This window comes from Enhydra lutris, unplaced genomic scaffold (assembly GCF_002288905.1).
Source record: "Enhydra lutris kenyoni isolate GAN:26980312 unplaced genomic scaffold, ASM228890v2 scaffoldscaffold56, whole genome shotgun sequence".
Classification (NCBI taxonomy): Eukaryota; Metazoa; Chordata; class Mammalia; order Carnivora; family Mustelidae; genus Enhydra; species Enhydra lutris.
Window position 1 is genome coordinate 870,422 of NW_019154140.1, and position 26,577 is coordinate 896,998.

General features: G+C 37.5%; 1 protein-coding gene across 2 annotated transcripts in view; it reads left to right on the forward strand.

Moving 5' to 3' along the window:
- The window catches only part of LOC111157933 (PDZ domain containing ring finger 4), a 349,884-nt gene that overhangs the window by 281,384 nt on the left and 41,923 nt on the right, over window positions 1–26,577 (forward strand). For both annotated transcript variants that reach the window (XM_022519674.1, XM_022519675.1), the window contains 2 exons: window positions 7,431–7,687; window positions 10,778–10,880. In XM_022519674.1, coding sequence (XP_022375382.1) covers window positions 7,431–7,687; window positions 10,778–10,880 — 360 coding nt within the window. The remainder of the gene's footprint in view (window positions 1–7,430; window positions 7,688–10,777; window positions 10,881–26,577) is intronic.

The window sequence follows — 26,577 nt, forward strand, 5'->3', positions numbered from 1 at the left end:
AATTTTGATAGTGAACTTAATTTGCAAAGATGTTAAGTTTTAGCTTTTGCCTTATTTTTGTTTAAATCAGACAGTTTATGTCTAGTTGTATCAGGCAGGGTCCCAGAAGGAATTGGAAGGCACACTTGAAGGATTTAATGAAAGTGAGTTCAATAAGGGAGCAAATTCTAGGAGGTGTGAGCAGAGTTAAGAAAAAGAATTTAGGGAATCGCAATAGAAAGAGAAGTCCTTACTGCCCATAGACCTGAAAGTGGAAAGTAGGCGAGGGATGTGAACAGAACCTAGCAAGATTTGGTGTCCTAAAAGCCAGGGGAGAGGGGCCTGAATAAAGACACGGAGTACTAACTCTCTTACCATTAACCGAACCAAACAAAATACATAAAGCAGGGAACCTAGTGATGCCGTATACAGTGGTCCATGTCCCAGAGCCCTGAGCTGGGCAGAGAAGAGTAGACTGTGCATTTGATGGACAGACCAAGAACCCCCAGCTCATGTACCAAACAGCAGATACCTCCATTTCTTTCATTAACATGAGGGAAAATAAATGTATTTATAAAGCGGTCAATAAACCTATGTTGTATAGACTTCAATTTATTTCCTTCAGTAAGAATCAAAACATATCATGACCTTTTCTTTAATAACAGGAACAATTTATATAAAAAAACACTTCCAAGTGGGAAAGCTCAGAAGAGAAGAATGTGGCAGGGAGCCTCAGGAAAGAAACAGAAAATATGAAAAAGGGACACAAAAAATGAAACAAAGAAAAGATAATCAAGGGAAAAAGCAATATGAATGATGCCTCCCCAGGATTTCCTATAACCAAAATTATAAGTTTGGCCAAGAATAGTTCTGATAAATTCACAAAGAATGGGTCTGTAATATCTTAATAAGAAAAGCTAGAGCCGAGTCCTACTTGCACCTCACCATCAAAGTGTGCTATGAAAGGGGTCAGGAAGTAGCATACTGTCCTACTGTAGGGACCTCAATGTCACAGTCAATTAATTAAATGTAACAACAGGCTTTCTAGATATCTCCTTGGGTTACTGGGGGTCTGCTGTTCATTACTATTATATAAATAAGCATTTTTAATACAGTCAGTTTCTTAGGTTGTAAATGCATATCATGTCACACAAATGTTAATCAAGGGCAAATCCCACAGTGTCACGAGTTCTATAGGTTAGGCAACAGTCTTTATTGGGAAAACATCCAATTCAGGAGTGAGCAGCTCAGGAGTCATGCGGGGGTCCGAAACGGCTGGACTTGCATTAGGTCTGTATTCAGTGCAAGGATCCCTACCCACTGTGGCTTTCTCCTCTTTGGGGAGCATTGTTAGGAAGGAAACAGAACATAAGAGGTTCAGAATATCTGGGTTAGAAGTTAGTGACTTCCATTTGGCTGGGAAAGCCATTTGCCCAGCCCTGGGAGATGTTGGAGCCCATGGGAAGCTGTCACACCCCCATACACCGGGAAAATGAAACCACCGGTCCCTCATAGTCCCAATAAGCCAAGAGGAGCCCCAGGATCTCTTTTTGAATAAATCTGCTTATTACATCAGATGTGATAATTACATATTTATTCTCTTCCCAAAATCCAGTAATAGCACTTTCAAAGCAGAACAGTGTACTACACAGACTTTCCAGTAATAGCACTTTCAAAGCAGAACAGTGTACTACACAGACTTTTGGTATAATGCCATCTAACATATCTTGTATTCTTCTAAATTATCACAAACCCACAGGTGATATTTTGTTCATGAGTAACATTTTAAAATGTCAAAATTAACTTTAGTCAATCTCTTGCTAGGTTTTCTTCATATAATTTTGACAGTTCTTATTCTGTGTGTTCTTTTCACTATAAATATTTTTTATACTGTGCTATGCCTAATTTATAGGACAGATGTCCTCACACAAGCAAACATACCAAAGTTCAGAAAAAAATTATATGATTCAGTTCCTTAAAACTGATTGCACAATTACATACGACAAATGCTTTAATGACTATAGGGTTTGGATTATTTTAAATTTCTTCCATACCCAACATTTTAGCAGTAATTTAAATATTGTTTCCTCCTTCTATAAAATGTTACTAGAACATGTTTTTACAATACCTCCCTAATTATCAGGTGGAGCATTTGATCAGCATTCTCATAGGGACTTTAGTCAAAATTAATTCCACATTTATTTGTGAAGGGGGAAGATCTTATAAACTGGTATGCCAACCAGAATTATACTGCTTGCTCAGAGGATCCAAATGTAGACCACAGTGACTAGAGTTGGTGACACTGTATTATATAATTGGAATTTGCAAAGAGAGTAGAACTTAAATGTTCTCACCAAATATACTAATTAATCAATACGTGAAATGATGGATGTGTTAATTAACTAGGTGGTTGGAATTCTTTAACGATATATACATCTATCAAATCAACACAATGTACATGTTAAGTATATTATAATTTTCCTTGTCATCTACATCTCTATAAAGCTGACCATTAACAACCGGATGAATGAATGAAGAAAGGAAGCAATAAAAATTTTGTAAACAGAAACAAACAATATTCCCGGGCTTTATACTTCTTCTCAACTTGAAATTGGGTTATATAAATTGCACATAATGTTAGGTATTCTATGCTTCTTCTGTTGAGTAGTCCTGTATATATTTTCCTATGAAAGGCACAGATGCATAAAAAGCCTGATTTTTCATAAGAGGAAACAGAGGTTTGGAAACCCTCATCATTCCCAAACAGCTGACTCTGGAAATGGCAACACGCTAGGGTGACTTGGTTATTCACGCACTTGTTTGCACTTCAAAAGGAAAAAAAGAAAAGCCTGTTTGTTTTCTGATACTCAAGAAAATTTTGCATGTGGCTGGATTTGGAGAAATAATCAAAGTAGCACAGCTCATATCCAAGCTGAGGCCACCAGCCACTCTGGGGAGGTTACTGACAAGTGGCCCAGATTTTGCAGTTTATCCAAAAGGGTAGATTATTCGTTAGACAGAAGCCTCATCAAACATTGGCGTGATATGGTTTACATATGAAAAGCTATATTCTTTACTTAACATTCACAAGTTGCTTATGGATTAATTAGCCCATCTGCCACAACAAATGTGTTCACACTTCTTTTGCATCAATTGCTGAAAAGCCACTACTTTTCTCCTATCCCCTTATCCTTATCAATATAATGGAAAATAACTTATTAGAAACAAGACACTTATTTTTTCATCTCTGTATGTTTTTCAACTTAAGTGCTGGGGTATGAGGGAAGCCTTCCCAGAGGATGGCTTCCCACGATCAGTGTCTCCTTTAGTCACCAGCCCTCCGTTTGCTAGTTCCTCTGAATGTCTTCTGGCTGCTTCAAGTTTGACATGATTACAGCTACTCCTTTCGCTGGCTTCCAGTCACAAATGTAGTTGTTATGAGGACAGTCTTGCTACCCTGGAACTTTTATCATGGGCATCTTCTTTCCTTCCTGGTGTTGTGGCCAATTCTGATAACCCTTTCAAGGTATAATGCTCTGGATTCTCATTTATCTCAAATCAGGTGGTTCAATCACCTTTGGAGTCCAGTCATTCCATTGTGTGATTGCTAGCCCCTGGTCAGATAGTGATCACATGCGTCTTTTCAGTTGTATTCTAGTTGCTGCCCTCCAGTTGCTTGGTAGCAGAACCAAACCTATTTTGAGCACTTATCGATGTGCCAGATGTTATGGTAATAGAGGGAATTATCTCATAGACGTCTCGTGTTTATTATGACACGCTAACCTCTCACCTGTGCCTTTCACCAACAGCTTCATGAAGAAGTCTCTTTCTCTATGCCATGCTTTAATCAGATTGCCAGCGTTTTTGAAACCCTTCTGCATGAAAACTTCAAACTCAAGCCCCGCAATGCATATTTCTCTTTTAATTTTCAAATTACTTCTCTTCCCATCAGTTTTGTTCCCAACTCTTCTTAGGCAGTTTTTCCTCTTGAAAATCAGCTTTCCTGTTATTCTTCTGGCATTTTTGTTTTCCTCCTTTTACTAGGCACCCAGAACACTTGTGGTCTGCACCCATGACTACCTACATTAGGTGGGACACCTTTAACTGAGGGCTTCTCCATCTCCTGTCTGATTTCACAAAACATATAAAAATTGTATGCAGTTCGTACAAAAGCAAGGTTGAGACAGGGAAGGAGGGATGGGCAGGAGAGGAAGCAAGGGAAGGAGAGAGAGAGAATATGATGGAAAAGAAATATAATGATAAGGATAAGGCACCATGAATACCAGATACCATGTTGGTTTAGAGTCTGGCCACTTGGGAAAAATGAGGTTTGGCTATTAATTTATTTGTTCATTTATTACAAACTTTTTTCTATGGGATTAAAACCTCAGATATTCGCCCAATTTTCTTCTTCCTGGCTGTAACTGATGATAACTGAGCAAAGCAACTGCCAGAGAACCCCAATTAAGCTATTCTTTTTTGTTATTGTGAAAGGCGTAATTTATAAAATGGTGACCTTTTGGGAGGCTAACAGTATGTTGATGAACTTCAAGTGAAGTGAAAAAAAAAGTGTTTAGTATCATCAGTGCTTACATTTTCTAAGGGATCACATGGGACAGTAGAGCCTTTAAAGGTCATAGACTTCTTTACTTTGAGAGATATTAAATAGCTTATGAAAATAGAGGTCAGCTGCATGATAACTGGAAGAAAAGAGTATTCCCAATGGGGAAGTAAGATATTTGAGAATTTATTGACTGTCCTTTTGTAAGATTGTATTTGATGGTCCTTAAAGCAAAAAAAATGAAATTTACATATAAATGCTATAATTGTAAATGAATGAATGTACGGGTCTTAGAATCAATAGCTATTGATCTTGCTGTGAGAACACTAATACTGTCTGCATATACTGAACATTATAATAAGAACTAATTATTTCACAGCCTAAAATACTCTTTGGTAATCTTTATGTTTCTGCAGAAATTGTTATACGTTTCTGGATTTTACAAAAATAATCAGTAATCAGTGAGGAACTCGCTTTTTAAAAATTACTCTTGCTTTGAAAATCACAAAAACAAGTAAGAAACAAAGGAATACCAAGACTACATTGTAGGCAAGGTGCTGAGCCACCTTGAGAAAGAAATAGGATAATGGCATTAGTCCGTCCACTACATAATGACACAAAATTTATGCATTAGAAGGATTTAATGTGTGACTGGAAGACACCCTAGCCACAAATTGTTTTTCTCTTTACCTTCAGATATTGTTTGAAGTCCTTCAAAAAGGACACTGTCTTCTTTCATTCTACCCCTATTAGGGGTTACTTTAAATGTAAAGCTTATAGATTATGACCAAGATTTCTTTTCAGGGTGAGAAGGATGTAAGACTTTGCAGGACTGGATATTCACTAAACTGAAGGGACACCATAAAGCAGAAGCCTGGAGACAAAGGGCAGTTTCTCCCTACCCCATAGATTCTGGCAGAGCAATCTTGTCTACTACTGGATCATCTTCTACAACCCTGGAGTTCTTAAATACTGACCACAGTGTGATACATAAAGAATGATACCAGCCAAGATGAGAGGCTAGATTTTAGGTTTTGTTTCTCCATTCTTGGATTTCACTTACCATCTGCTGATTACACATCCTCAAGAGAGAAAGTGGTGGCCTCGGCCCAAAGTTGGACCCTAGACCAATAGCTCAAGGAATGAATATGTCCACTGATGTCGCTTGTTAACATACTCCCCCATGCCCAAGGTTATCTAGACATTCCAAGGTTGTACCAATACCAAGGCAGCAATAATGTTCAACTTTAGTCCATAGAGAAAAGAATCAGAGTGAGAATGTAAAGATTCATGAGTGTATGCACACTGGTAGGTAACCATTTGTATTGTCTACTGAAGTTTCTTACTAGTGATCCAAGAACTGTACTGGGACATATTTTGCTGGTGAGGAAACTTAATTGCTCAATTTTTGAAGGCACATTAACTCTTTCAGGGTCCATTGAGTAAATTAGGTCCTCCAGGTCATTAAGCCTGTATCGACATGACATGACGATTTCTACCTGGCATTGTACCCCCAAATACCCCACACTTGCTCTGAGCACATTCATATTCTTTGTCTACTCAGGGAGGGAGAATGTGCTCATTTGGATGTCAGCCACTGCTCTCTGACTGCAACTCAGCGACTTTCTTTGCTTCTTCTTAAGTCACCCAGGGATCCCTAAGGATTTGCTGGTACATGGCTGTTATCAGAGCCTCCCCAACAGGCAGATGGCTTCATTGTCTAGAAAGAGTATCATTTCAGGGGTTTTAAGCACAGTATTGTGCCCCCAAGTATCTTTTCCTATTTGCAAAAACCAACATTATTGATTCATCTAGGGTGGGAACTGTGAAGATATTTCAGGATGCTGTAGGCCTTTATTAAAACAACTTCCACGATGGACTCTGTCATCAGGACTGGTTTTAGGAAAATAAACTGACAGCAACGTGAGAGCAGTCTGTACTGCCACTGGAAAGAGTGTTTAGAAAATTGTGCGGGTGTCTGGAGTGCCACAAAGGCTGGAGCACAGCACTAGCTCTTGGTAATTAGGCATGGGAGAGTCTCACAAAAAGAATGATTTTTCTCTCCCAAATGCCAGTAGTTGGCCCTGCTGGGAAGCAGTGACAGAGAGCAAAGGCAGACATTCCCTCTCTCTGTTATGTCCAGGGCTACTTTGGAGAGTCGTAAATTGGTATAAATTAAAACAGGCAAGGATCCAAAGGAACAGAGTATATTCAGAGATGTTTTAGAGCAGTGCACCCTTCAAGTGCATATAAATCAGCTGGGATCCTGTTAATACACCAGTTCGGACTCAGCAGGCCTGGGTTGGGTCAGGGATCCTGCATTTCTAGTAATCTCTTATGCTCATGCTTATGCTGCTGGTCCACAGACCACACGTTGAACAGCCAAGATTTACAATAAAATGTATGGTAACATGGTCTTGATTTTATGATGATAACATGGTCTTGGATTTAAAAACAATTAATATGAAAGGAATTGGACAATACCCACAAAATCAGATATCAAGTCAGTCAAACTTTGATTAAATATTGAAAATTCCACAAAGAGATGGATAGGACATTTTTTTTAAAAAGATATACTTAACATTTCTACCTATCTGAAGGTTTGGGTGAACATTTTCTGAGGCCAACGTGTGATTCAAATTTTTTAATCTTTACTAATGATCCTGATAGTATCCTTCCGAATTAAACAAGAAGCAATTGTTTTCCTAATCTTCTTCACTTCCAAGTATTGCTGAAGAGTTCAGTAAATGTCAGTGTCCAATTAAATAATGCTTTACAAACTTCATATGAGAGCAGGTGTTTAAACTTAGCCTCCCACCTTTTTTTAATCTAGGATGACAGCCTCTCTGTTCTTTCCTCTGTGATGAGCAGTGTCCTTGTACCTTCACAGGTCAATGGGAAGGATCTCTCAAAGGCCACCCATGAAGAGGCAGTGGAAGCTTTTCGAAATGCCAAGGAGCCCATTGTGGTCCAGGTGCTAAGACGAACACCTCTCAGTAAACCAGCCTATGGAACGGCCCCAGCAGTGCAGCTCATGGACGCTAGCACTCAGACAGACATCACCTTCGAGCACATCATGGCTCTGGCAAAACTTCGGCCGCCTACCCCTCCAGTGCCAGACATCTGTCCATTCCTGCTCTCAGACAGGTATTTTTTTTTTTTCCTGTCATTTTTCCCAAAGCCCTATTTGTTTTCACTCAGCATTCCAAGTAGGTGTTGGAGAGAATCAGTCACACTAGCAAGCTGACCATTATAGAGACAGGCTCTCAGTTCTCTTTGGAAAACGTCTCCGTTGTGTCTATATCCAATTAGATCCCAGCTGGCCCTGCGAGTGACTTTCCCTGACCCACACAGTTGCTTCACGTTAGGAATCATGCTTGCTGAGGAGCAATGAAAAATTCTGGCTCTGATTAGTTCATCTTCATATTTCCAGCCATCAAAAACCTCATGCTACTCGTGAGCACCGGTCAGGGAAATAGCTTTTCTCACCAAAGCTGCCAAAAACCTTATTAAGACTGACACAGAAGTGGCGTGTTGGCACTCTTTTCTCCTCTGTGGGTCGCCTCTCTCTCTTTCACTCTTGCTTTTCTCTTCTTTAAAGGAAAAGCTAGGAAATTAATTTAATTAAAGTGCAATTCTCCAAAGAAAGCAATTACCCAATATATTGAGATGTCAACAAAAGATTCAGACTGTCAGTGAGTAAGTATAAGGGCTGTGAAATCAGAATCTATTAAAGGAATATCTTTTTCCAATTTTTTACCTAATTTAAAGGCAGGTTGAGAGATTTTATTCAAATAATCTTACCTGTACAGTCTTATTTTATGAGGAAGTATGTTTTGCCCCATACATTTTGCTCTGTGTGCTATGCAGCAAATATTCAAACATTAGAGAGAGTTTGATTTATAAGAACAATGGTCTCTTTAGGCTGCATTTTCATTGCCTACTGCAATCCATTCTGCACTCTGTAAAACACAAATCTGATCACTTCCCTGCCCTTTAGTGGCTTCTGTTCGTGTCAGTGGTCCACAGGTGTGCATTAGAATCACCTGGGAATTTTAAAAAGGCGTATCAACGCAATGTCTCAATCCCACATAAGACCAATCAAAAAGGAGTTTTTAGAGTGAGCCCCAAGCACCAAATCTTTTTGCCAAAATCTCCCTAGGCAATTTTAAGGTACAGTCATGTTTTGGAAACCACTCCTTGAAACTTCAAGTTCCAGGAGGGCAAGGACGCTGTTTATCTTGCTTCGTACTCCATCCAAGCAACCACTACTTATCAAATAGCCCCCTTTATCCGGCACTGGAAGTAGGTGCTGGGCATGCAACTGGGAATGAAAATAAAGTCACCACCTACCTTCTAGAGGAGGAGAAGAAGAATACACAGGCAAACAAATACTGAATATTGATAAGTGCTACCTAACGCAGAGGAGACTTCCAATAAACACTCTCTTGAATGAATAACAGCTAACATTTATTAACTAATTTGGCATGTTTTTGGTAATATTACAAGTGGTCTACATTTATTAACCCACTTAGTCCTCACAACAGTCTTTAGAGGGAGTGCATTGTACTATTACCATCACAGATGAGGGAAGATGTTAAGTAATTTGGCTGAGGTCACACTGGAAGGAAGTGATAGGGCCAGGCTTCTGAGCCTAAGAGGTCCGACCCCACTACCCACTCTCTAAACAGATATCCTATGTCGCTCTCCGTAAGTCCAGCAGACCTTAGCTTAAAGGCAACCTCTTCTAGCAAACTTCCTAGAACTGCAGTAGGGACATCCCCCCTCCCATCTGCTCTCAGATTCCATATTTCCCCTGAAGTCTCACATTTCACATTTGACATTCCCACCTTACTGCTCTACCCAGTGCATAGGGCAAGGATTGGATTTGGTGTACTCACAGATTTCTAGCCCTCAGCAGAGGGCCTAGCATCTCGTAGACAATAAATGTTTATTGAATGAATAAGGTGTTCCTTGTGGCAGGGCTCCCTTCTTACCAACTGAAAGACAAGAGAAACCCATTAGTTTTCCAAAGCAGCAAGCTTAATGGTTTACCAGCCCAAATGGGTTTTCAGAGCCAGTCTAAATTTAAGCAAGGACAGTTTACCTGTTAGACCAGCAAGTAAAATGTTCCATGTACTGCTTTTGCTGTTAAGGTTCACATCGATTAACCCTATGTGGAGATGACAGCCATAGACAGCAGTGAGAAGAGATGGTAGAATGTTTATATTGAGGGTGTGAGGACCCCAGGATGCATCTGTTGTGCACCTTTGGGCTAGAGATAAGGAAACGATTTATACTACTAACTCCAGTTTTTCAGTAATGTCCACCCTGGTGAAGCTTGGAGATTGCACTTGCCACCAGCTTGCTTAATTGCACTGAGTCTTTTTCACTAACTTCTAGAAATAGAGATGCCTTCGTGTCCTTTGCCTTTAAACTATACTTGACCTTCACATGGTCTAAAGTATAGGATCTATATCATAGCATATAGCAATTTTAAAGCATTTCTATAAATGACTTACAACATTTTTCTGAAGTGAGATAAATAAAATTTATGTACGATGCCCCAGGTCCCCCTCATTTCCTTTAATCCTCTCTGAATTTTTGGAAGGGATTATGAAACCCTATGGCTTATAGGAATTTCCAGCAAGGTGTCACCATGAATGCTGATTAAAATTTGTGCATGGGCCCTCTATCAAAGAGGGAAAAATGTGGGTTATGAGGGAGAACAAGGAAGAAGGTCTTAAGGATTGAGGGCAAGGCAAGTATGTTTTACAATCTGAAAAATGGGTGCTTTTGAAATCAGATTTCAAAAAACAGTTTGGGGCTGTGCATTAGGAAATGGGTAGTACTTCATTATAAAAACCCCTCTTTGGGTAGACTGTGGTCTCAGAAGCCACACACCCATGTATGGAGCAAGTCACATTTGGTGGAATGGAAGCAGGCCAGGGAGTATCCTGCACCATGGCCGATAAGAGATTTCACATCAGACTCTTTGGAGTGCAGTTCTGGCCATGGGCCCTTCCTCTTGGTATTCTCTCAGAAAATCAAATTGACGGACCCCATGGAGGGGAGAGAGAAAGCAATCACTTTTTTCGAGCTTCTAGTTCACTCAAAGCCTGGATTGCTACAGGTCTTATGGCAAAGCAGAGAAAACAAGTGAAATTCTAAAATCAGTTTTAATCTTGAAAACAACCCTTTTGATCCATTTCTATCATCTCGCTACATTCCCCACAGCTGCCATTCTCTTCATCCGATGGAGCATGAATTTTATGAGGACAATGAGTATCTTTCCAGCTTGCCTGCTGAAGCAGACAGAGCAGAGGACTTTGAATATGAGGTAAGATCATTTTCACACCACTTCACGTTTCTTCATGAAGTTATGGCCGAGGGGTTTTGCACAACAAAGAAAAATTTAACTTATTACTGTGAGAAATATTTTTGTCTATTACATATTGAGGGTAAGTTCTTTTACCTATTGTTTGTTTGGGCTGTTTGTGTCTAGTATTTTAAATATACTAGAAAACATTTTTATAATATAAGCTTGAAAATAATTTGCTTGCATTTTTGTTGATTTTCATAAATAGTATTAGGGCAGCCACTTTTTTTTCTTTTTGCTGTAATGAGGTAATTTCCAAGTAGAGTTTGAAAAAAAATTATATTTAAAATCAAGATTGTACTTCTGTTTTCATTCATTGGCATTTTGATTTTAGTTGACAAACTAAATTGTTTTATATTAGGTATATTTTCTTTCACTTATTCAACATTCTCTTTATTTGTGACTCAAGTATATACCATAAAAAGCAGTTTCACTGACTTTCTAGAAAGAGGAATGGTCTAATGCCCTTTTATTGTTTAGCCTTAACACCATATACGGTAGAGTACCTAGACTGTGATATACAATAATTCCAAAAGCCCATCGATTAATTATTTAAAAGCTTTCACAAAAGTTAAAGGACTTATCCTAATATTTCCTCTTCTGCTGCCATCTATAAATCTTTGAAAGGTTTCAGACCACTCTGACATTTGGAAATAAAGTAGATTGGGAAAGTAAAGAAGCTTTGGTAAACAGGTAGAGAACCCATGATTATCTGCCCTTTTAATGCTTTAGATGATGTCATACAAGTTCAGCAAAATGTTCTTTACCATTTTACAACCTGGAAATCCTGAAATCTCTTCCCTTAGGAGGATCTGAAATCAAATAAGGCCGATTCTGTGAAGCTCACCCAAAGCAAATAGACGTTTATTTGAAATCTTCGCCCCGCAAAAGTCATTGCTGGGGATTACCGAAATCATTTGTGTGATGATACCTAGCATCTGAGTAGATGGTTTCAGCATTGTTGTTGCTCCTACTGATTTTTTATCCCTTTTCCATTAAGTTGATTGAAAAGTTTTATTTTATAAATCTATTCAAGGACTGGTATGCACTGAAATATCCATTAAGTTTTGTCTTCTCATGAAAAACAAATTACAAAATTGAGTCACTTACCCAAATAATTCAAGATTAAATGATGTTTTCCTTTCAGCTAATGAATACTTTGGGCTTAGGAACTGGAATTACCTAGCTCACTTCAGCTTTTTATTTAGTTTGTGCCTTTAAGCTTTATTAAAAATAAATCTGTATTCGGAGGGAGGGCATGGAAGAAAAACTTGCTTAGGCTAGCAGGTTAACAGTAAAAATTATGTTAATTAATTAACATATCATTGAATATTCCAGTGCAGACAGATTTCCTTACCTTTCTGTAGGGCTTACTGTAGCTGAAGCACATCCTCTTTTTTGAACAATATAAATCCCTAATAGATGCCAGTCTCAGTATGATGACAGTGGTAAATGCTCAGACAGGTCCTCTGTAGCCTGTAATCTCAACTAATCACAGCATCATAGTCATTAATTTGCTGTCAGCTGTGATTCTCTTGCCGAAGGCGTCTTTCTGAGTGATTGAAATAAGAATGTTCCTGTGAAATTTAAATAAGGAAGACGTTACTGTGACAGGCTTCAATCACAAGAAAGGATGCATTTTTAAGCATTGTACATGGTTAAACAGAGGGGCAGAGGCGTGGGGGAGTATCCCAAGGATCATTTACCAGGTTTCGGAGAGAATAATGGTTCTACCTAGCACTCCTCAGTCTGTCCCGGTTACGAGGCAGAGTGGCACACACCATCCCTCACGGCTGTGTGAGATTAGATGGTAAAATCTAGTCCACGGCTGTCAGCATTGCTGATGATTGTGGATGATTGCTGAGCATTGTGGATGCCACATTAAGTGGGGAGACTTTGAAATCACAGTCCCGTCTTCTGCCCTGTTGTACTTAGACGCACACCAGTCAAGTGCCTCTGTGACCAGCTAAGATGACCTCAGCTCCCTCAGAGCTCTGAGAATGCAGTGGTCGAGCCCCTTCCAGGACTGCTTCTGTGCCTCTTAGAGAATATTACAGAAAACAGGCCTAATGGCCAAAGAGAGAACTTCATCTCAAAAAAAGATAAGATTTCTCCTCAACCTAGAGGAAAACACACATCAGCAGGCTGTCGAAGAAGCTGAGGAAGGTTTCCTTTCCATCTGCTCCCATTCGTTTCTACCGTCAGTAGTTAATGAGCACTTAAAATAGGCCAGGCTCTTATCTAAGTATGCGATTGTTGGAGCCTCTGCAGAGGCAGCTTAACCCGCCCGGAAACGGCAAAGACACAGCCTGCTCTGGGATGGGCAGGGCTAACGGAGAGCAAATGCGTGGGTAGTGGAGACAGGAAACGCATGGTATTGTTTGTTGGGACGGGGTCTTGCCGTCTTACGCAAGGAAGTCGGGGAAGGCCTCTCTCATAGGAAACTTAAGGAAAGTAAGAGAGCAGCCACGTGGGAAGGGCAAGTACAAAGGACTGGAAGCGGAAGCATGCCCGGTGTGCTTAAGGAACAGCAGAGGCCAGTGCTCTAGCAGCCTGGACAAGGAGGAGAGTGGAAGGAGGAGAAGCCAGAGGGAGGAGGGGCTTATCTTGAGGCACCTTTCACTTTCCCGTGAGGATGGAAAGTTGCTGTAGAAGAGCTGAAACCCTAGCAAGATTCCTCTGGTTGCCGGAATGAATCTGACAGTTGCAGGGGGATGGGGGCGGGGTGGTGGGGGAGTGTTGGGCGTAGGAAGCAAAGGCTGCAGCGGCATAGTCAGGCAAGCCAAAGTGGATGCCCGGGGATGGTGAGGCAGAAAGGGCTGAGGCATGGTCTGGAAGGACAGCATCCATCCCTGGGCACAGGGTTTTGCCTAAATGTCCGTGTTTCCATCATTTGCCTCCAAGCTGCAATTAGATTTGGGCTACAGATTTGGGCTAAAAACGGGATTTTCCTTCTGACTTTTTAAAAAGCAAAATACCATAGGGCGAAGGGAAACACAGCTTCTGGCATCCACTGGAACTAGCATAATAAACCCACTCTTTAAAAGACAGGAAGTGCAAAGAACTGCGTTTCTGAACTTGCTAAAATGCCAACTGTGTAACTGTAGAGGCCCCTTTGTAAAGACCTACTTGCTATGGACTCAGTGAACCAAAGCTGATCTATCTTGTGCCTACATATTTAGGGACTTTGAGTGCCTGGATTATTGACCCAATAGACCAAAACAGTTCTGACTATCTTGTAAATACATATTTAGGGACTTTTTAACATGCAGATTATTGCATTGATAGACTGTAACAGCTCCCTTCAGAGCCATGATAGGCAGCAAATGCTTCTTTGGAGATATTATAGTCAGCATGTCAATGTTATGGTGACTCTGGTGCGTTAGGGACCTCTATGAAATTTTAATGACACCCATATCTCACCATGGCCTATCACCACTTTGCCTAGGAAAATTATTTGACTGGCTTTAAAATTTCCTCACTGTGCTCCAGAAAAGTCTCAGAGGACCAGTCTGCATTAAAAGACTCATAGCTTTAAGTGTGTTCTCTTCTATAAATGATGGCCCTTGTTCTCTAATTAAAAATGATAAAGGATTTTAATTTTATTTGTGAGAGAAATAATAAAAATATCAAAATTTAAATAATGTACCCATCCTAAGAGTCAGGGTGCCCCATACCACTGAAATACTACTGAGGATTAAGCATCTTCTTTATTTTCAACTTTGTGCACTTTTTTCCTAGAGCCAGCTAAAGGTTGAAATAAATCATAAATAGCCCTTAGCAACTCAGAGGCAGATCTCAAATCCAGCCTCTACCAGAAATAATTTAAAGGGAAAGGCTTCAAGAAATATAGAGCCCTTTCATCCAACCCCTAATAAAGATGTTTGCCCCTGCTGGAGTGCAAGGAAGATGCTGAATTTTCTGCAGCATTTACCATTAACTCTCAAAAGTCGGTGCGCTAGAGAAGAGGCAGAGAAGTAATATTAGACTAATAGTAAAGTCCAACATTTTGATAGCATAAAACATCAGGTTAGCCAAGACAAGCAAATAATTTAGCACTTCGAAGTCTGGTGGTTTTCATCACCTAGAAATGCCACTCAAAACCATTTCTACTCCTCCTCCTCCTGAGATCAGGCTAAATACCCAAGAACCTGAATTAAGTGTACATCGAGTTCCCCTTCTGAACACATGGTCATCAGAATAAGAAGGAATTTAGAAGTTGGCTTGAAGAGGTGTTAAAAGTAGAAGGGTGAAGAGGACAAGTGTATGTCAGGTATATATCAACTGTGTATATATCAACTGAAAACCAAACCCAGGCTCCTATGTAGAAATAGGAAAGAGCATTTAGCACATTAATTAGGTTCTTCTTGACAATTCTTAAGCAAAGTGTAATAAACCCTGTGCTATGCTGAGAAAGGTCATTTTGCAAAATTTGTTTTCCAGACCTAGATCCCTATGAATAGGTGCAGAATATTTGTGACAATCTGAGTAGATAATCTCTCTCGTACATACTTAAAGAAAAGAGAATTATGAATCAAGGAGTTGGTCATTCAAAAACATAACAAGAGGATAAATATTAACTAGATTTTGGTCATATTTTTCAAGCAGCTTCATGACTGTGAAACAAACTTAGGGAAAAATTCATGTGTGTGTGTAGAACTTGGTGGCTCCTTTCTAGGCTGTGAGGGCAGAGACCTTATCTGTCTCTTTGTCATCGATCACATCACCCATTTCATAGTGGGTGCTCATATTTGGTGAATGAACAAAGGAGGATTCCTGTTGTTGTCTACATGGACCAACTTTTGAGCAATGCAGTCCCTTTGGACCTTTTTGTACAAGGGAATTGGAAAGGAATCTGGGACCACCATGCAGTTACAACAGATATCCTCTCTTTCTCATAGGTATATGTTCCTTTTTTTATTAAGTTCATACCTCTCTGCAATGTCTCCCTATTTGCTGCACCCCCATCCCCAGTCTCTGGAAACCATCTTTTGACTCTGACCCCCTGTTTCTGTGAGTTTGACTTGTTTTTTCTTTTTTTAGATTCCACATAAAATGATAGTGTGCAAATTTATCTTTCTCTGACTTCTTTCGCTTAGCATAATGCTCTCAAGATCCATCTCTATTGTAGCAAATGGCAGGACTTCCTTCTTTCTCACACACACACACACACACACACACACACACACACACACACACAAACACACCCCACATCTGCTTTATCTATTCATCCACTGACAGACACTTAGTTGTTTCCATATCTTGGCTGTTGCGAATAGAGATATTTTTCTTTTATGTCAGGGGTTCTCTAATCCAAGCATCATTTTTGTTTCAGTTCAACACTTCTAAAGAAAGGTCCAAAATGCAGGAGAATGAGGAGAGAGATAAGAAATGAAATAGAATTTTAATGGTCTCCATGTAAATTCATTCCTGCCGATTATTATAAGAATCTCATACTTGTTATGAATTTGACATATTCCCTAATCCACCCCAGTACTTCCTTTATAACTTCCTCACCAAGGGATCATCCCACAAATTTATGAAACACAACCATGGACAGAGAACTGAGAGCCTCTCCAAGTAGCCAACCCTGACTTTGATGGTCTCTGGGAAATGTGTCAAGGAGTTTGAAAACCAATGCTGGAAAGAATATGTTTGGTGTGAGACATAATTTATAAAGAGATGATAATATTATCCATATGTGCATTAGATATTAGGGAAAAGAGACAATAGTGCATAGAGTGTGAAAGTGTAGCATTTTCAGAATTATTTTGATTCACTTCGTGCTTTATATTTCATCAGTCCCTTTTATTCCACTTGTTAGTCACATTTTAGAATTATTAATGAAATATATGAAATAATTTTATACCACTTACCACTGGGGCAATAAAATCATCCATTTTAAAAAGTCACCTTAATAGGTTTCATTCTTGTGGGAAATTTATTGAATTGAAAACTGGTCTAGATGAAGTGTGAAAATATTTTTATTACTTGAACATTTAAGATAAGATGGTATGCTATCAGAGTTGGCTCACTGAAGTATCTATTCATGACACCACCATTTTCTCAAGTTATAGCATATTAAAATCTTAGTCATGGAAGGCAACCCAGAAGCTGTCATGTAGTGGGGCTTGTATTTCTAGACTCTCTGGGGCACGTTTCTCCTTCATATCACCAATGCTTCCTCCCTTGTGTAGGAGATTATCTCTAGGTTCTTCCTTGGTCTCCTGGGCTCAGTCCCCTAGCCTCTGCAGTTCATCCATTCACCAATTCCTGCCAGACTAGCCATTCTCAAACAGAGTTCTCACTGGGTCGGTCCCCCATTCATCATCTTGTATGACTCTACTCCTTGAGTTAACTCTAAAATTCTCTGCCTGGCAGGAAAGATCCTTCATACTTTGTTACCCCCCTACTTTTTCAGGCATCTTGGGGTCAAACTCTACAGCCCAGCAATACTCAGAGAAAGCTGGGTACTTTCCTTCCTCTACACCTTCACCTATGAGAATTTCTGCCCCTCAAATGCTTTCCTCACACTGTCCCACCACAGAACTACCATATCACATTCTATAATTTCTTTTTTGCATTATGCCTCGGGTTATAGTTATTTATGTACATATCTTTTTCTTCTAAATAGTTTGTCTTCTTTAAATAAGTGACCACTTCTAAGCATCTTTATATCACTGGGAGAGCCTACCTTCCACATACCTTAGCACACAGAGGGCATTCAGAAATGTTTGCTTGAGGAGTGAATAAATTACTGACATTGCTGCTACTGTTCTTATTTTGTAAGTATCCTGAACACAAATACAAAAGGTGAAATGGTGGGGAAAGGGGAGAAGACAGCTGACAGAAAATAGAAATTTGAAATAAAGTGTGAAAGTCTTTGATTTTCTCTTAATATTTCAATTAACAGTCTAATAATTGGAGTAAATGATTTTAAACATACACTCATGCCAGACTATTAAAAAAAGAAAATTTGGATTTCGTGTTTTTGTTGCCATTCTAACAAGAATATCCATGTTTTACCTCACACTTAGAAGCTGGAGAACCCTACTAAACAGACAAGCTGACTTACATAGGTAAAGAATGACTGGAATTCAACTCCCTGGTAGGATAACCATACATTCTGGTATGCCCTAAGCTATCCCCATGTATGGCTAAGTTCCACTTTAATTATGAGTAGCACCATCTTTCTTCCATCTTCAAAAATGTCCTACCTACGTACTACATTATATACTTGACTTAGTTTCAGTACTTGAACCTTAGTTGAGGCTGAAACTTTGTAATGACACTTTATGTAATCCTAAAATTCCAAGCAGAGGTAACTCAGAATTTCTTAATTTGAAAACCCATGTTTATAAAATTGAAGGATTTTCCTAAGTTGTGATTTTCTATTAAAAAAAAAAAGTTCTCATAAGAAGTGACTAGAAAGAAATAGCCATCAAAATTGTTGTAATTCTTTTAGATTTCTTCCTGGAAGAAATTATATTGGGGCACCTGGGTGGTTCAGTGAGTTAAGCAGCTGCCTTTAGCTCAGGTCATGATCTTAGAGTCCTGGGATCAAGCCCCATGTCAGTCTGTCAGTCTCCCTGCTCGGGGGAGTCTGCTTCTCTCTCTCCCTGTGCCTCTCCCACCAGCTTTTGCGCTCTCTTTCTCTCTCTCGCTCTCTCTCTCTCAAATGAATAAATAAAGTCTTAAAAAAAAAAGAAATGAGATTAGTATTATTGTTAATTTGTTCATTTCATAAAATAAATATGAAGCCCATCTATCTTTCACCTCACTGATTATGAGAACACTAAACTTTATTTCATAAGAAAACAATGAAAAGCAAATTTAACATTCCAAGTTGGTTATTAAAATACTAGAAACCTAGATATAAGATGAAGATTACTTCCACTACATATATGAATTTTATCAAAATCCTGACATCCAATTTTTGTTCAAAGATACTCATGATACACATTCAGATGATTGCTTTGCATTACTAAAAGGTGTCAGAGGTTGTGTTTAAGGTGAAAATTTGCATGTCAAATCATATTCCCCAATATCTCCTATTCTGCTTTCAAAGAACTATTTTCAAAGGGGCATAGAAAGGAGAGCTGTCTTTTCACTATAAAGCAAATTCCAGATAAGGATTCCAATGTTCCCTCCAGAGGCAATATAATCTAGTTGAATATGTCCAAACAAGGAATGTGGTCCCAGTTCTAGCTCTGTCTCTTAAAGGCACCACTTACCTTCTGAGTCATAGCATCTTCACCTGTGAGCTTCATAGGGATACCAATAATATTTGGAATGATTTCTCTCATCTGGTCTGCCCATGTAACTCACTTGAGCAAAATGAGACAAACCCATAGTCAGATCCTTAAAATTTTACAAATATTTTAACATTTCAGTCCTATCAACCCCCATTTTCCAGATTTTTATAGAGAGCGTACACACTTAAGGACACACATTGGTCTATGTCTAGTACCATACTTTACCAATGGGTAGAAAGTAGCACACATCTCCATATTATCTCTGACTTTAGCTTTAGTGTTTGGAACCAGCTGACCCATAAATATTTGCCAAGGTGAAATGGCAGTTGCAGGCTGTAGGCACTATAAATTATTTTATTTAAATACAGTATTTATTTTTTTAATTAGAAAAATATAGAAAACAATCCCAGTTTAGATTGTCTTTGAAAAAATTTTGGAATCTTTAAAGAGGATGTGTTTTATATTGTCATGACAGTTCTCCCCTTTCTCCTTTAGACTTAAGCCCTTGGCAATGCCCTGGTCCATAATTATACAGTGAGTTTACTGATATTCACTATGTATTAAATAATCAAACTTAATATAAATAAAAGAGACTCTTGCATGATCAATATAGATAGTATGTTATGAGCCAAAGATTCTGGTAAATCCAATGTATGTATTTGAAGTCCAAAATAAAATTTTAAGTACCATTTTCTGCAGTCGTACCATTCAGGGTAACCACAGTTAACACTTTGTGTGTCTCACATTGTTTTTCCTATAACTAAAATTTCATCCTTTTGTTGGGTACTTACATTTTTTTCCTGGGTTTCTTAGCTATAGGAAAACAGAGTGATCTGCGTCACGCATGAAACTTCATCTGCATTTTACTTTTTTCTAGCTTTATTGAGATATGATTGACATGTAACATTGTATAAGTTTAAGGTATACTACATGATGACCTAATATATGTATATGTTGTGAAATTATAACTGCAATAAGATTAGTTAACACCTCTACCTCTCACATAATTACCTTTTGGTGTGTGTATGGTGAGAACATTTAAGAACTACTCCCTTAGCAACTTTCAAGTATATAATACAGTGTTGTTAAAGTCAGCATGCTGAATGTGAGATTCTCAGAACTTATTCATCTTAGAGCTAGAAATTTTAACTCTTTGACCAGTATTTCCCCATTTTCCCTACTTTCTGGTCCCTGGCAACCATGGTTCTACTCTGTTTTTGAGTTCAACTTTATTAGATTACACCTATGAATGAGAATGCAGTATTTTATCTTTCTTCATCTGGTTTATTTCACTTAGCATAATGTCCTTGAGGTCCACACATGTTGTTGCAAATGGCAGGATTTCCTTCTTTTTATGGCTGAATAGTACTCCATTGGAGGTATATATCACATTTTCTTTATCCATTCATCCATCAATGGGTGCTTACATTGTTTCTGTGTGTTGGCTATTGTGAATAAGATTGCAATGAACATGGGAGTCCTGATATCTCTTCAATATCTTATATTCATTTACTTTGGATATATATACCCAGAGCATGATTGCTGGACTATATGGTAGTTCTTTTTCTTAAATTTTTGGAGGAAACTCCATGCTGTTTTTCACAGTGGCTGTACCAATTTCCATCCCCACCAACAGTGCACTAGAGTTTCCTTTTCTCCACTTCCTCACTAACACACTTGTTAGGTTATATGTTTTTAGGAGGTTATTCATGTGTCTTCTAGGTTATCCATTTTGTTGGTGTATGATGGTTCATAACAATCTCATGATCCTTTGTATATCTGTGGTCTCAATTATGATGCTTCCTCTTCCATATCTGATTTTATTTATCTGAGACTTCGCTCCTTTTTTTCTTAGTCTAGCTAAAGGTTTACCAATTTTCCTCATCTTAAAAAATCAGCTATTTTCATCTATTATTTCTGTGGTTTTTCTGATCTCTATTTATTTCTGCTAAGAAAATGGCTAACTTTGGTCTCAGTTTGTTCTTTTTCTAGTTCCTTGAGGTGTAAAATTAGAGTGTTTATTTGAGTCTTTTCTTAATGTAGGCATTCATCACTCTGACTTCCTTCTTAGGACTGCTTTTGCTGCATTCCATAAGTTTTGGCATGTTGTATCTTCATTTTCTTTTTTTTTTTCAATAAATTTTTTATTTTCCTTTTGAGTTTGTCTTTGACCACTGATTATTTAGCAGTGTGTTTTTTAAATTTCCACATATGTGTGAATTTTGCAACTTCCTCCTGTTATTAATTTCTAGTCATACAATTGTGGTCAGAAAAGATACTTAATATGATATCAGTCTTCTAAATGTGGTAAACTTGTTTTTTAAATTAATGTATAATCTATCCTGAGGAATATTCTGTGTATGTTTGAGAAAAAAGTGCTACTGTTGGATCAGATATTCTGTATATGTGTGTTAGATCCATTTTCCCTAAAGTATGTTTGAAGTCCAATGTTTCTTTACTGGTTTTCAGCATTTTAATATTTCCTTACTGATTTTCAGTGTTTCCTTATTAGTTTCTTATTAATGATCTACCCATTGTCAAAAGTGGGGTGTTGAAGTCTGTATTACTGTATTATTGTCTGTTTCTTCCTTCAGATGTGTAAATATTTGCTTAATATATTTATGCTCTAATGATGAGTCCATATTAAATTTACAATTATAATATCCTGTTGATGAATTGACTGCTTTATTGTTATATAATGACTTTCTTTGTCTGTTGTTACAGATTTTGATATAAAGTCCATTTTATGAGATATAAGTATAGCTACCCCTGATCTCGTTTAGTTTCCACCTGCATAGATTATCTTTTTCCATCCTCTACTCTGTGCCTAAGTGTATCCTTAAAGCTGAAGTGAGTCTCTTGTAGGCAGAATATAGTTGGGTCTCTTGTTTTTTAATCTAGCCAGCCACTCTCTGCCTTTTGATTGGAAAATTAATCCATTTACATTTAGAGTAATTATGGATCGGTAAGGATTTAGTAATGTTATTTTGTTAATTGTATTCTGACTGTCTTAGAGTTCTCTTATTCCTTCTTCCTCTCTTGCTGACTTCCTTTGTGAACTGATGAATTGATTTTGTGGTAGAGGTAGAAATAAGAACAAAGAGACAAAAATCTTTCTTAGCTAAATATTTGACAAACATAAGATTTTATAGTTATTCTCATAAATAAATAAGCACCAGGTCTCAGTTTCTAATCTCTGCACCCTCTTCTATTGCCTTATTGTATTATTATTGCTTGTTCCCACTTTGGGCTCCCCTATAAATCTCTGATATTCTTCCGTGTGGAGGACCTTGTCTTATGCATCTTTGTCTTCCAAGTACCAAGCACATAGTGGACTTATTGAAACAATAACTAAATTTTAAATATACTTTCAGGCTAGCAAATGTAAGGCTTATATGACTAAGGAGGTTTAGAGTTACAGCTCTTTAGATGTTAATCATTTTTTCATATAGTTGTTTTATTTCTCAAATGAAATACTAAAGAAAATAAAACTTTTTCTGGTTAGAATTGGAACTTACTATTTACTGTTCTAATAAACATACCTAAACATATCACATAGACACACACACACACACACACACACACACACACACACACACACATTGTCACAAAGTCTCTGACTTTGTCTTTTCATTGGCTAGTAGGGTGTTTAGAATGTGGTGATGAAGCAAATAAATATATTGGCCCATTTTAAACCCAGAAAAAAATGTCAATTATAATGATGTTTACGGATGAAGCACTGGACAGCAGTATTTTTAAATACAACAAAAAATATCTACACACATAGTCATTATAAGTGGAATCGATTGAGAGAATGCAAAAATAAATGGCACGACGTTGGTAATCACTTTAATTGAACTGAGATATGATACTTAACTATATAATTGGATTTTAAATGACCAGATTTCATCTCTTAGGACAAGACATTTACGGCAATATGTATTTGTACTTGGCTGATGCAAGTCCACTATTTCAGAAGCCAGGCCTAATTGTGAGTTGAAGTTCTACAGCAGAAATTATTCATCAGCCAAAGTTTAAAATTTGATCAGTCCTACAAATACTCTTACCTGTGTTTTTATTTCATTGTATTGCTCTCTTGTAGAGACTCCCTTTTTATATTTCTATTTGTTTTTCAACAGCCTAACCTTGAAAGTTAAATCTGTAACTTTTTTCCTTTGTTCTGAAAAACACATTGAAACCATTTGCTCTTTCACTTTCCTGAGACCAGGTTTTAAAGTCTAGAGTCCACCTAGTAGGAAATGAAGGCTTCTGTAGGAAGCAGTAACAAAAAGGGGATTGCCATAAATAGCTTATTTTTAAGAAGTGTGCACTTTAGAAATAAGAGCTTTCTTTTCAAATGTAAAAGAATATTAGTATTCAGATAATAATAATAGATATTGGAGGAAGGACTTTAAAATAAAAATAGATAAACACATTTAGATAAAGAACAATTAAGTGGTATTTGGACAGAAAAGAATTAAGATTAAGAGAACTTTGACATGATGGAATTTGAACCACAAGAAGACCTTAGAAGCACACCTGATTACTTGACAAAGGAAACTGAAGCCCATAAAGGTTAAAAGACTCACGTACCATAGTTAATTAGTAGCAGATACTAGATATGAATTTCTTCTTTTTCATAAAAGAAAAAAAAATTTATGATTATAAAAATAGTAGAAGTTCATTATTTTATTTTCTTATTCAAATTCCCCCTTGGCATGTAACTGAGTAGGTGTTCTTTCCTAGAGTGTATAATCATCAAGAGTATATAATATTTCACCTTCTCTTATAAACAAACTAAAATTAATATGTCCTATAAAGTTTGATTGCCTGTGATTTATCTTATGAGAAAGGTCTAAAACCCCTGAATAACCTTTGGAAGGATAGGGTGTTTTCCAGAGGATGTTTATGAGTAATCAAAGGATCCATGGACAGCTGTTGAGCCTTTTTGCAGCCAGGAAATTGATAATCCTTAAAGAACTTTTCTTTCTTTGACTTATACATAATACCTGCCAAATAAAGACAGTTGGGAATCCTTTTAAACAGAGGTTTTAAATATGCTTTAGGAACATAAATGAACAAGGTAGTTGGGAAATTTAAAAGAAAACTGTGATTCCATGACTGGGGATATCACTAACTGGTCCCAGTTGGGAAGGATTTAATAGGCTTCCTATTTGCTTTGTACAGAAATTAATATAATCTCTTTCTCCAAAATGAAAGCAAAAAGGACTTCTAACTTCAGTTTCTCTCCTTCAGATAACCCAGAGTTTCCTATTACTTACTTTCTTCTGTGTTGACTTGAAGGTTTAAATTTCCAAATGCTATGATTTAAGAATTTTTCTACCTTAAATATTTTTAGTAATGAAATCTCATGCAATAAATCTGTTGTGGGATGGATCAACAAGTTCAAAGACATAGAGTAATTCATAGAGGTTGTAGCACATGTGGATATTCAATTAGTTTTACTATCTGACTCTCTCATAGGAGGAAGTACATTAATACCACTTTTTCAAAAACCAGACTGGCTATTCCAGATTCTGGTTCTATTCTTTATGTGTGTCAAAAAGAAAGAAAGCCATACATTCTCCTAAAGACTTTTCTCAGGTCCAGAGACCTTACTTTTAGAATAATTTCCTATCATTTTTCTTAGTGATCTTGAACACATGCATAATGGTATAGTAGCCATATAACAAAGTGTAGGCTTCCGTAATATTATAATGCTGATGGATCCATACCTGTTGGATATCAGATTACTTAACTGAAAAAAGTTCTAGAACATTTTCTGGCACCCAAAGTATTTTGTTTTATATTCCAACTACATAAAATAAATTGCCTTCATTAAGTCCTCATTTATTGTCCCCTATAAGTAACCTACCATTAATTTGCAAGAAAACCCCTCAAAAAATTTGTTCCAACAAATCAAAGTCTGATTGTATTGCTCTGATTGGAAGAAAATTATATTTAGGTATATTTAGAATCAGCCTGAAGTAGGCTCAACTCAAACTCCACTGCACAATACCTATGTGACCTCTCTGAGCCTCAGGTTCCTCAGCTGTGCAAAGAAGATAACATTAATATATGTTGTTGTTTTTTAAAAAGTTCTATCCCCAATGTGGGGCTTGAACTCATGACCCTGAGATCAAGAGTCACATGCTCTACCAACTGAGCCAGACAGGTGGCCCAATAATAAGTACTTAATATTAAGTGAGATAATATATGAAACCATGTAGTAAAATAGTTGGGATGGAGATTAGCTATGTAGATAGATAGATAGATAGACAGACTACCATTTAGAATTAGAATCTTTTGGGAGCGTATACATTGGTGCAGCCACTATGGAAAACAGGATAAGGGTTCCTCAAGAAGTTAAAACTAGAACTATCCTATGATCCAGCAGTCCCACTTCTGGGCATATATCCAAAGAAAATGAAATCACACTCTCAAAGAGATTATCTTAGAAACAATCTAAGTATCCATCATTGGATGAATGGATAATGGAAATGTATATGCAGATGATGGAATAATTTTCATCCATGAAAAAAGAAGGAAATACCTAGTGCTCAGTGAGATAAGTAAAAGACAAACACTGTATGTGTTCACTTATATGTGGAATCTAAAAGGGCCAAACTCAAAGAAATAGAGAGTGAAATGGTGGCTGCTAGGAACTGAGGGTTGGAGGAGATGAGAAGGTGTTGGTCAAAGGGTACAAACTTCCAGTTATAAGATGAATAAATTCTGAGGGTCTAATGGTAATGATAGTTAACAGTATTGTATTATACACTTGAAAATTATTAAAACAGTAGATGTTAAATGTTCTTCCCACCAAAAAAAGAGGTAATTATCCAAGGTATTAAGTAACCTTATTGTGGTAATCATTTCACAATACACACAAATCATCACATTGTACACCTTAAACTTACAGGTTGTGTGTTATCATACATGTTTTCAACATATAACATGTAACTTTAAGCTTTTTTCCAGCTTTATTGAGATTGATGATAAAGATTGATAAGAAAAGTTGGAAAAAAGCTAAGAAAAAAATAAAATTGCACTCTAAATTCTCAGTCCTTCTGCATGCAAATACTGATCATGGCACCCCATAGTATACGATTAAACACGCAGGATTTTTACACTTTTAAATTTTATTTTTCATATTCCACTAAATTTAGCTTTTAGAGCAAAAATTTTGAAATGACTTCCACTTCTACTGTGAAATGAAGATGTTTTCCTTTCATCTGTCCAACCCAGTTAAGTTCAGAAATACTTTTGAGCAGTATGATATTTCAGATTCTATGTGGGTATTGGAGAGCCAAAAATAAATAAATAAGACACTGACTTCCGTCAAGGAGCTCACAGTCAGATGTGGAAACCGAAAGTCATATATAATTACACTACTGTGAGCC